Source organism: Rhinoraja longicauda, chromosome 19 (assembly GCF_053455715.1).
Source record: "Rhinoraja longicauda isolate Sanriku21f chromosome 19, sRhiLon1.1, whole genome shotgun sequence".
In the NCBI taxonomy this organism is placed as follows: Eukaryota; Metazoa; Chordata; class Chondrichthyes; order Rajiformes; family Arhynchobatidae; genus Rhinoraja; species Rhinoraja longicauda.
Genome location: NC_135971.1, coordinates 13,376,149 through 13,388,648, shown reverse-complemented (window position 1 = coordinate 13,388,648; position 12,500 = coordinate 13,376,149). Strand labels below are relative to the sequence as shown.

Sequence of the window (12,500 nt, the reverse complement as noted above, 5' to 3'; positions counted from 1 at the left end):
GTAGGCCATTTAGAACTGAGATGAGGAAAAACTTTTTCAGTCAGAGAGTTGTGAATCTGTGGAATTCTCTGCCTCAGAAGGCAGTGGAGGCCAGTTCTCTGAATGCATTCAAGAGAGAGCTAGATAGAGCTCTTAAGGATAGCGGAGTCAGGGGGTATGGGGAGAAGGCAGGAACGGGGTACTGATTGAGAATGATCAGCCATGATCACATTGAATGGCAGTGCTGGCTCGAAGGGCCGAAAGGTCTCCTCCTGCACCTGTTGTCTATTGTATACGCTGGAATTTAGAAGGATGAGAGGGGATCTTATTGAAACATACAAGATTATCAAGGGATTGGACACGCTAGAGGCAGGAAACATGTTCCCAATGTTGGGGGAGTCCAGAACCAGGGGCCACACACATTTTAAGAATAAGGGGTAGGCCATTTAGAACGGAGATGAGGAAAATCTTTTTGAGTTGTGGATGCTGCCCGACCCGCTGAGTTAAACCAGCTTCCCCCGCGCTCTCTCTCTAAAACTAAAAACAAAGACAGTACTGGCGATTTTAAAAGGCCCAACACGTGCAAGTGTTACCTAGAGCGTTCTTACCTTAGAACGGAGCACTTTCTTTTGACAAATGTAGCAATCTGCTTCATTTCCTGTCCTGAAATACACAAATAAAATTAATGTTTCCACATTCAGGTTGAGGTTGATTATTACTGCATGCACCAAAGTATTGTACAATCTTTAGAGTCACAGAGTGACACAGTGTGGAAACAGGCCCTTTGGCCCAACTCGCCCACACCGGCCAACAATGTCCCAGCTACACCAGTCCCACCTGCCCACGTTTGGTCCATATCCCTCCAAACCCATCATATCCATGTACCTGTCCAACTGTTTCTTAAATGGGATAGTCCCAGCCTCAACCGCCTCCTCTGGCAGCTCGTTCCACACACCCACCACCCTCTGTGTGGTAAAGTTACCCCTCGGATTCCTATTAAATCTTTTCCCCTTCACCTTGAACCTATGTCCTCTGGTCCTCGATTCCCCTACTCTGGGCAAGAGACTCTGTGCATCTACCCGATCTATGCCTCTCGTGATTTTGTACACCTCTATAAGGTCACCCCTCATCCTCCTGCGCTCCATGGAATAGAGACCCAGCCTGCCCCAACCTCTCCCTGTAGCTCACACCCTCTAGTCCTGGCAACGTCCTTCGTTTTGCATGCTCTCCAGTTCCATCTGGTAATACCGCACATCAACATGGTCAATTCAAACTCAAGTACAACAGAGAGAGCCACGGGGAAGATACAGAGTGCAGAATATAGCGAAGACAGGCACAAGATAGGAGCAAAGAGGTCCTTCTGCAGTTGTCCAGGGCCCTAGTGAGACCGCACCTGGAGTACTGTGTGCAGTTTTGGTCTCCAAATTTGAGGAAGGATATTCTTGCTATTGAGGGCGTGCAGCGTAGGTTAATTCCCAGAATGGCGGGACTGTCATATGTTGAAAGACTGGAGTGACTAGGCTTGTATACACTGGAATTTAGAAGGATGAGAGGGGATCCTATCAAAATGTAAAAGATTATTAAGGGGTTGGACACGTTAGAGGCAGGAAACATGTTCCCAATGTTGGGGGAGTCCAGAACAAGGGGCCAAAGTTTAAGAATAAGGGGTCGGCCATTTAGAACGGAGACGAGGAAAGACCCTTTCAGTCAGAGAGTTGTGCATCTGTGGAATTCTTTGCCTCAAAAGGCAGTGGAGGCCAATTCTCTGAGTGCATTCAAGAAAGAACTAGATAGAGCTCTTAAGGATAGCGGAGTCAGGGGGTATGGGGAGAAGGCAGGAACGGGGTACTGATTGTGAATGATCAGCCATGAAAACATTGAATGGCGGTGCTGGCTCGAAGGGCCGAATGGCCTCCTCCTCCACCTATTGTCTATTGTCTATTGTAAAATGTAGGAGTAACTCACCAGCCCAGGCAGCATCTCTGGGTGATATTTTGGGTCGAGACCCTTCTTCAGACTTGTTCTCAGCATTGTAGACTGTGTGTGGCCCTTGGCTCTGGACTTTCCCAACATTGGGAACTTTTTTTCCTGCATCTAGCTTGTCCAGTCCTTTTATAATTTTGTGCGTTTCTATAAGATCCCCCTCTCATCCTTCCAAACTCCAGTGAATACAAGCCCAGACTTTCCAATCTTTCCTCATATGACAGTCCCGCCATCCCGGGGATTAACCCCGTTAGACTTTACAGCGTAAAAAACTGGCCCTTTGGCCCACCGAGTCCGCGCTGACCAGCGATCCCTATCCACTAACACTATCCTACACACTCAGGACAATCTTACCAAAGCCTATCAACCTACAAACCTGCACGTCTTTGTCGTGCAGGAGGAAACTGGAGCACCCGGAGAAAACCCACGCGGTCACGGGGAGAAGGTACAAACTCCGTACAGACAGCACCGGTAGTCGGGATCGAACCCGGGTCTCCGGCGCCGTGAGGCAGCAACTCTACCGCTGCGCCACCGTGCCACCCCTAAAGAAGGGTCCCGACCCGAAACGTCACCTACCCATGTTCTCCACAGATGCTGCCTGACCCGCTGAGTTACTCCAGCACTCTGTGAAACGTCACCTATCCATGTTCTCCACAGATGCTGCCTGACCCGCTGAGTTACTCCAGCACTTTGTGTCTACCTTCGATGTAAACCAGCATCTGCAGTTTTCTTTCCTGCACTTTCTTTCTGTTTGTATGTATGTGTGGTTCAGTTTTTGCCTTCAAAGCCTCTCATTCGTACTTGACATAGAAACGTAGACAATAGGTGCAGGAGTAGGCCATTCGGCCCATCGAGTCTACCCCTCCATTGAATCATGGCTGATCTATCTCTCCCTCCCAACCCCATTCTCCTGCCTTCTCCCCACAACCCCTGACACCCGCACTGATCAAGAATCTACCTATCTGCGCTTTAGAAAATATCCACAGACTTGTGGCCTCCACAGCCGTCTGTTGGCAAAGAATCCCACAGGTCCACCGCCCTCTGACGAAAGAAATTCCTCCTCATCTCCTTCCTAAAGGAACCTCCTTTAATTCCGAGGCTGTGCCCTCTGGTCGTAGACTCTCCCACTAGTGGAAACATCCTCTCCACATCCACTCTATCCCAAGCCTTTCACTATTCGGTACGTTTCAATGAAGCCCCCCCCCCCCCCCCCTCCCTCATTCTTCCTACACATGCAGACTGAAGAAGGGTCTGGACCCGAGATTTCACCCATTCCTTCTCTCCAGAGATGCTGCCTGACCCGCTGAGTTACTCCAGCATGTTGTGTCTACCCTGACTTTGTGAAAGGCCAGTGTAAGAAAATAACTGCAGATGCTGGTGCAAGTCGAAGGTATTTATTTCACAAAATGCTTCTGAAGAAGGGTCTCGACCCGAGATGCCACCCGTCCCTTCTCTGGAGCGATTGGGCTTGTATACACTGGAATTTAGAAGGATGAGGGGGGGATCTTAATGAAACATATAAGATAATTAGGGGACTGGACACATTAGAGGCAGGAAACATGTTCCCAATGTTGGGGGGAGTCCAGAACAAGGGGCCACACACAGTTTAAGAATAAGGGGTAGGCCATTTAGAACGGAGATGAGGAAGAACTTTTTCCGTCAGAGAGTGGTGAAGGTGTGGAATTCTCTGCCTCAGAAGGCAGTGGAGGCCAGTTCGTTGGATGCTTTCAAGAGAGAGCTGGATAGAGCTCTTAAGGATAGCGGAGTGAGGGGGTATGGGGGGAGAAGGCAGGAACGGGGTACTGATTGAGAGTGATCAGCCATGATCGCATTGAATGGCGGTGCGTACAGGCTCGAAGGGCTGAATGGCCTCCTCCTCCTGCACCTATTGTCTATTGTCTCCAGAGATGCCGCCTGACCCGCTGAGTTACTCCAGCACTCTGTGTGTCCTTCACCTTCACTCACTCACTCACTCACTCACTCACCTGAACAGGTTCTCCAGGCACGCCGTGCAGTAGCGGTGGCCGCACTCGGTCTGCTTTGGCTTGATGAGCAGAGAGCGGCAGGCGGAGCACAGGAGGCAGGAGTTGGCGATCGGATCCACCGGGCTGATGCCGGACACCAGGGCGACCATAATCCCCACACTGGACGGGGAAAGCAGAAGGCGAGAGATGGCCGGCCTGCGACTGGACTGACTGACTGACCGACTGACTGACTGGCTGACCTGCGACTGGACTGACTGACTGTCCGGCTGACTGACCGACTGACTGACCGACTGACTGACTGGCTGACTGACTGACTGACTGTCCAGCTGACTGACTGTCCGGCTGACTGACCGACTGACTGGCTGACTGACTGACTGACTGTCCAGCTGACTGACCGACCGACTGGCTGACCGACTGACTGACTGTCCAGCTGACTGACTGTCCGGCTGACCTCAGACTGACTGAGTCTGGGGGAGGCGGCGACGTGTTGCTGCTTTAGTAAGGCAGGCATCGGAATCCCCGCCGCGTCACTGCTGGGGATGCCCTCCCGCCGCGTCACAATGGATACAGACACACACCGCCTTGCAACATTGTAACCCGACAACGCCCCACCTCCCCTTGTGACGTCGCAATGGACGCAGACGCGATGTTGCCGGGCAACGTCCCACCCCCCCTCTGTGACATCGCAGGGGACGCAGGCAGGCACGCACGACCTTGCAACGTTGTAACCGGGCAACGTCCCACCCCACCCCCCCCCCTCTGTGACGTCACAGGGGACGCAGGCACGCACGCACCTTGCAACGTTGTAACCCGGGCAACGTTCCGCCCATAGGACACTAGAGGAGCCAGATGGACCACTCCGTCCAAATCGCCTGCACTTCAGGCGCAGTACGCCAAAGGCGCCATTTTAGTAAGCAAACCCCGCCTCTTGCACAGTGTAATCAGTGTATTGTGTGTGGGGGGGGGGGGGGGACAGTATGTGTGATGAAACCCCATTGAAATGCAGAATATATCTCATCTATCAATTCACAGATTTTGTGTGTGATTTGTTGGAGCCATTTATTCTTCAATTAGTTACTGTCATTATAGAAACTGCCGTTACATTATTTTTCTTTTAAAAAATGTTTTTCTGCAGGTTTCTTTTTTTTAAAAGATTTTTTAGATTTTTTTCAGATTTAGAGACACAGCGCGGAAACAGGCCCTTCGGCCCACCGAGTCCGCGCAGACCAGCGATCCCCGCACACTAACGCTATCCTACACACACCAGGGACGATTTTTACGCTTACCCAGTCAATTAACCTACGGACCCTGTACGTCTTTGGAGTGTGGGAGGAAACCGAAGATCCCGGAGAAAACCCACGCGGGTCACGGGGAGAACGCACAAACTCCGTACAGGCGGCGCCCGTAGTCAGGATCGAACCTGAGTCTCCGGCGCTGCATTCGCTGTAAGGCAGCAACTCTACCGCTGCGCCACCGTGACCACCGTTTCTGCCTACAAAACATGGCGCCGTGACCCTACTACGGTTTCTTATGGTCGAGTGGTCTATCTTGCTCCTCTAGTATCTTTGGTTCCACCACACCCCCCCCCCCCCCCTCCCCTCATCCCCCTTTGTGACGTCACAATGGGCACAGACACGCCGTGCAACAATGTAACCGGGCGACGTCCCCCCCTCCCCCCACCTTTGTGACGTCACAAAGGATACAGACAGGTAACATTGTAACCGGGCAACGTTGTCCCCTTTGTGATGTCACGATGGATACAGACAGGCAACAATATAGCAACGTTCCCCCCCCCTTTGTGACGTCACAATGGGCACAGACACGCCGTGCAACAATGTAACCGGGCGACGTTGTCCCCTTTGTGATGTCACGATGGATACAGACAGGCAACGATGTAGCAACGTTCCCCCCTTTGTGACATCACAACGGGCACAGACAAGTAACAATGTAACAACGTTCCCCCATTTGTGACGTCACAATGGATACAGACACGCCTTGTAACAATGTAACGAGTCAACGCCCGTCCCCGTCCCCCCCCGCTTTGTGACATCACAATGCCCGCCCCTCGCTGCAGCGGCAACAGCGGATTAAAGGGGAGAAGGGGAGGGGGAGGGAAGTCGGGCTGAGGGACCGTCCCTATTTTCCTACCTGGTTCAAAAGCGCATTGGGGAGGGGAGGGGAGGGAGTGATTGAAATCATTGCCTATTGTCAGAAGATAACTGCAGATGCTGGCACAAATCGAAGGTGTCACAAGATGCTGGAGTAGCTCAGCGGGTCAGGCAGCATCTCTGGAGAGAGGGAACGGGTGTTCGTTTCGGGCCGAGACCCTTCGAGGGGTCTCGACCCGAAACGCCACCCATTCCCTCTCTCCTGAGATGCTGCCCTGACCCGCTGAGCTACTCCAGCATTTTGCGACCGTTGCCGTGGTTGCACACAGTGTTCTGGTTCCGGTTGATGTTGTGGTAAATGCGTGACTCATGCGTGACTCAGCGAGAGTTCGGATCGCTTCGGGGAAGGGCTGAGCCGGGGGACGAGGTGGGAAAGAGCAGAGGGGCAGTCGGTGGCGCTGCCCTCACTGTCACGGGTGTCGCCGACGCGAAACACAAATGACAGCGCGTTTTCTGTCCAGCCCCGCTGGAGTGAGAGGAACTCACTGACTTCCACCCGCTGACACGAGATCACGACCACGTGAAGAGTTTCTGTTCTCCACGTCTCGGGGTTAAACAGCCCTTGCCCAAAAAGCCCTCCACCCCCCCCCCCCCCCCTCCAGGGCCCGCGTCTGCCTGTTAGCTGCCCCCCACCTCTATCCCAGCATCCTTCCCCCCACCCCCCCACCCCCTCTCCCCTCCCCATCCGCACTCCTAACTGTTTCTCACCTCTTCCACCTACATTCAAGTCAAGTCAAGTCAAGTTTATTTGTCACGTGCACGTACACGATGTGCAGTGAAATGAAAGTGGCAATGCTTGCGGATTGTGCACAAAATAGAATTACAGTTACAGCATATAAATAAAGTTAATAAGTTACTATAGTGTGGACAAAAATTTAGTCTCCGGGGTTATAAAAGTTGACAGTCCTGATGGCCTGTGGGAAGAAGCTCCGTCTCATCCTCTCCGTTTTCACAGCGTGACAGCGGAGGCGTTTGCCTGATCGTAGCATCCGGAACAGTCCCGTTGCTGGGGTGGTAGGGGTCCCCCATAATGTTGCTGGCTCTGGATCTGCACCTCCTGATGTATAGGTCCTGCAGGGGGACGAGTGTAGTTCCCACGGTGCGTTCAGCTGAACGCACTACTCTCTGCAGGGCCATCCTGTCCTGGGCAGAGCTGTTCCCAAACCAGACTGTAATGTTGCCGGACAGGATGCTCTCTACAGCCCCAGAGTAGAAGCAATGAAGGATCCTCAGAGACACTCTGGATTTCCTCAGCTGTCTAAGGTGGTAAAGGCGCTGCTTTGCCTTACCCACCAGTGCGGCAATGTGCGTTGCCCACGTCAGATCCTCTGTGATGTGGACTCCCAAGTATCTAAAACTGCTCACCCTATCCACAGTAGACCCATTTATCTCCATTAGACCCATTCCTTCCTCCTGCTTCACAATTCGCCCCTCTTCCATCCTTTTCCAATCTCCCACCTTCTGCCATTACACCTTCGGCCTTTGACCAACCATCTGTCTATCGCCCACCCACTCACCTGTGTTCAGGTGAGGAGGAATAGGAGTAGAATTAGGCCATTCAGCCCATCAAGTCCACTCCGTCACTCATTCATGGCTGATCTATCTCTCAACAGACAATAGGTGCAGGAGGAGGCCATTCGGCCCTTCGAGCCAGCACCGCCATTCACCGTGATCATGACTGATCATCCACAATCAGTACCCCCGTTCCTGCTTTCTCCCCATACCCCCTGACTCCGCCAACTTTAAGAGCTCTATCTAGCTCTCTCTTGAAAGCATCCAGAGAATTGGCCTCCACTGCCTTCTGAGGCAGAGAATTCCACAGATTCACAACTCTCTGACAGAAAAGGTTTTTCCTCATCTCCGTTCTAAATGGCCGACCCCTTATTCTTAAACTGTATGTGGCCCCTGGTTCTGGACTCCCCCAACATTGGGAACATGTTTCCTGCCTCTAGCGTGTCCAATCCCTTAATAATCTTATATGTTTCAATAAGATCCCCTCTCATCCTTCTAAATCCCAGTGTATACAAGCCCAGTCGCTCCAGTCTTTCAACGTACGACAGTCCCCGCCATCCCGGGAATTAACCTGGTGAACCTACGCTGCACGCCCTCAATAGCAAGAATGTCCTTCCTCAAATTGAGGAGTCCTCCCTCCTAACCCCATTCTCGTGCCTTCTCCCCATAACCCTGACACCCATACTAATCAAGAATCTATCTATCTCCGCCTTAAAATGTCCACTGACTTGTGGCCTCCACTGCCGTCGGTGGCCAAGAATCCCACTGGTTCACCGCCCTCTGACTAAAGAACTTTCTCCTCATCTCCTTCCGAAAGGAACGTCCTTTAATTCTGAGGCTCTGCCCTCTGGTCCTAGACTCTCCCGCTAGAAACATAGAAACATAGAAAATAGGTGCAGGAGTAGGCCATTCGGCCCTTCGAGCCTGTACGCACCGCCATTCAATATGATCATGGCTGATCATCCAGCTCAGTATCCCGTACCTGCCTTCTCTCCATACCCCCTGATCCCTTTAGCCACAAGGGCCACATCTAAGTCCCTCTTAAATATAGCCAATGAACTGGCCTCAACTACCTTCTGTGGCAGAGAATTCCACAGACTCACCACTCTCTGTGTGAAGAAATGTTTTCTCATCTCGGTCCTAAAAGACTTCCCCCTTATCCTTAAGCTGTGACCCCTGGTTCTGGACTTCCCCAACATCGGGAACAATCTTCCCGCATCTAGCCTCTCCAACCCCTTAAGAATTTTATATGTTTCAATAAGATCCCCTCTCAGTCTTCTAAATTCCAGCGAGTACAAGCCTACTCTATCCAGTCTTTCTTCATATGAAAGTCCTGCCATCCCAGGGATCAATCTGGTGAACCTTCTCTGTACTCCCTCTAAGGCAAGAATGTCTTTCCTCAGATTAGGAGACCATAACTGTACACAATACTCCAGGTGCGGTCCCCACCAAGGCCCTGTACAACTGCAGCAGAACCTCCCTGCTCCTATACTCAAATCCTCTTGCTATGAATGCCAACATACCATTCGCTTTCTTCACTGCCTGCTGCACCTGCACGCTTGCTTTCAATGACTGGTGCACCATGACACCCAGATCACATTGCATCTCCCCTTCTCCTAATCGGCCACCATTCAGGTAATACTCTGCTTTCCTGTTCTTGCCGCCAAAGTGGATAACCTCACATTTATCTACATTATATTGCATCTGCCATGCATTTGCCCACTCTCCTAATCTATCCAAGTCACTCTGCAGCCTCCTAGCATCCTCCTCGCAGCTAACACTGCCACCCAGCTTCGTGTCATCCGCAAACTTAGAGATGTTGCATTCAATTCCCTCGTCCAAATCATTAATATACACTGTAAATAACTGGGGTCCCTGCACTGAGCCTTGCGGTACCCCACTAGTCACTGCCTGCCATTCCGAAAAGGACCCGTTTATTCCTACTCTTTGCTTCCTGTCCGCCAACCAATTCTCTATCCACCTCAACACTGAACCCCCAATACCGTGTGCTTTCAGTTTGTACACCAATCTCCTATGTGGGACCTTGTCGAAGGCCTTCTGAAAGTCCAGATATAACACATCGACTGGTTCTCCCTTATCCACTCTACTAGTTACATCCTCGAAAAATTCTATAAGATTCGTCAGACATGATTTGCCTTTGGTAAATCCATGCTGACTTTGTCCGATGATTTCACCACTTTCCAAATGTAATGCTATCACATCTTTAATAACTAGTGGAATAACTAGTGGAAACATTCTCTCCACATCCACTCTATTCATGCCTTTCACTGTTCTGTCTGTTTTTTTCTCAATGAGGTCCCCCCCTCTCATCCTTCTAAACTCCAGCGAGTACAGGCCCAGTGCCGACAAACGCTCATCGTATGTTAACCCACTCATTCCTGGGGTCGTTCTTGTGGCCCTCTCCAGAGCCAGCACACCCTTCCTCAGATACGGGGCCCAAAATTGGACTTTTTGGACAGGTACATGGATAGGACAGGTTTGGAGGGATATGGACCAAGCGCAGGCAGGTGGAACTAGTATAGCTGGGACATCGTTGGCCAGTGTGGGAAAGTTGGGCCGAAGGGCCTGTTTCCGTACTGTCTGCCCCCCCACTACGGCCCCTCCCACCCCACCCAACCCCCCCCCCCCCCCCATCCACACAATGACTGAAGAAGGGTCCTGAACCAAAACGTTACCTTTAGCTTACTTTGCAGTTACAAAGGAACAACGTGGAAACGGGCCTTTCGGCCCACCGAGTCCGTGTTGACCAGCGATCTTACGCTCGTTCTATCCTACATATCATATCATATATATATACAGCCGGAAACAGGCCTTTTCGGCCCTCCAAGTCCGTGCCGCCCAGCGATCCCCGTACATTAACACTATCCTACACCCACTAGGGACAATTTTTACATTTACCCAGCCAATTAACCTACATACCTGTACGTCTTTGGAGTGTGGGAGGAAACCGAAGATCTCGGAGAAAACCCACGCAGGTCACGGGGAGAACGTACAAACTCCTTACAGTGCAGCACCCGTAGTCGGGATCGAACCTGAGTCTCCGGCGCTGCATTCGCTGTAAAGCATCAACTTTACCAGGCACAATTTATAGAAGCCAATTAACCTACAAACCTGCATGCCTTTAGAGTGTGGGGGGAAACCGGAGCACCCGGAGAAAACCCACGCGGTCAAAGGTGTAAGAGGTAATTAACTGGAAACCATTTTGTGTTAACTGGAAACCATTTTGTGTTAACTGGAAACCATTTTGTGTTAACTGGAAACCATTTTGTGTTAACTGGAAACCATTTTGTGTTAACTGGAAACCATTTTGTGTTAACTGGAAACCATTTTGTGTTAACTGGAAACCATTTTGTGTTAACTGGAAACCATTTTGTGTTAACTGGAAACCATTTTGTGTTAACTGGAAACCATTTTGTGTAAACTGGAAACCATTTTGTGCAAACTTGTGGCATACACGTACAAACTCCGTACAGACAGCACCTGTCGTCAGGATCGAACCCGGCCGGGTCTCTGGTGCTGTGAGGTAGCAACTCTACCGCTGCGTCACGATGCTGACTTAGTTTAGCTTCGTTTAATTTAGTTCCGCTTGGTTTAGGCTTGTTTAGTTTCGTTTATAATTTAGTTTGGTCTAGTATAGTTTAGTGTAGTTTAGTTTAGTTTAGAGAAACACAGGGGAATCGAGGACCAGAGGACATAGGTTCAAGGTGAAGAGGAAAAGAGTTAATAGGAATAGAGTCATAGAGTCATAGATTGATACAGAACGGAAACAGGCCCTTCGGCCCAACTTGCCCACACTGGCCAACGATGTCCCAGCTACAGGTTCGGAGACTCAGGTTCGATCCTGACTACGGGTGCTGCACTGTAAGGAGTTTGTACGTTCTCCCCGTGACCTGCGTGGGTTTTCTCCGAGATCTTCGGTTTCCTCCCACACTCCAAAGACGTACAGGTATGTAGGTTAATTGGCTGGGTAAATGTAAAAATTGTCCCTAGTGGGTGTAGGATAGTGTTAATGTGCGGGGATCGCTGGGCGGCACGGACTTGGAGGGCCGAAAAGGCCTGTTTCCGGCTGTATATATATATGATATGATATGATATGATGATATGATATATGATACACTAGTCCCACCTGCCCGCGCTTGGCCCATATCCCTCCAAACCCGTCCTATCCATGTACCTGTCCAACTGTCTCTCAAATAATGGGATAGTCCCTGCCTCAACTACCTCCTCCGGCAGCTCGTTCCATACACCCTGGAGTGCAGGAGGATGAGGGGAGATCTTATAGAGGTGTAGTCAAAATCACGAGAGGAATAGACGCACAGAGGTCTTTTACCCAGAGTAGGGAACCCGAGGACCAGAGGACATGGGTTCAAGGTGAAGGGGAAAAGATTTAACAGGAATCTGAGGGGTAACTTTTTCACACAGAGTCAAGTCAAGTCAAGTCAATTTTATTTGTACAGCACATTTAAAAAAACCCACGTTGACCAAAGTGCTGTACATCTGATTAGGTAGGTGGTGGGTGTGCGGAACGAGCTGTCGGAGGAGGAGGTAGTTGAGGCTGGGACTATCCCATCGTTTGAGAAACATTTGGACAGGCGCATTGGTAGGACGGGTTTGGAGGGTTATGGGCCAAAACGCAGGCAGGTGGGGACTGGTGTAGCTGGGACATTGTGGCCAGTGCGGGCGAGTTGGGCCGAAGGGCCTGTTTCCACACTGTGTCACTCTATGACTCTGTGCAGCCTGGAAGCAGACCACACGAGTTCCCCCCTCACACCGTATTGATGTAAAACTACTGGGAAGTGACCACAACCCCAGCCCCCAGGGCACCTTCACCAGCCGAGTCTCGGCAAGAGTT

At 51.0% G+C, this 12,500-nt stretch overlaps 1 protein-coding gene across 1 annotated transcript in view; it reads right to left on the bottom strand.

The window, feature by feature from the left end:
* LOC144602692 (TNF receptor-associated factor 2-like) overlaps window positions 1–4,100 on the bottom strand; it is a 13,438-nt gene extending 9,338 nt beyond the window's left edge. Inside the window, 2 exon segments of the mRNA XM_078415820.1 lie at window positions 588–642; window positions 3,948–4,100. Of these exon segments, the coding sequence (XP_078271946.1) occupies window positions 588–642; window positions 3,948–4,096 (204 nt within the window). The 5' untranslated portion in view covers window positions 4,097–4,100.
* Between the last annotated feature and the right edge of the window lie 8,400 nt (window positions 4,101–12,500).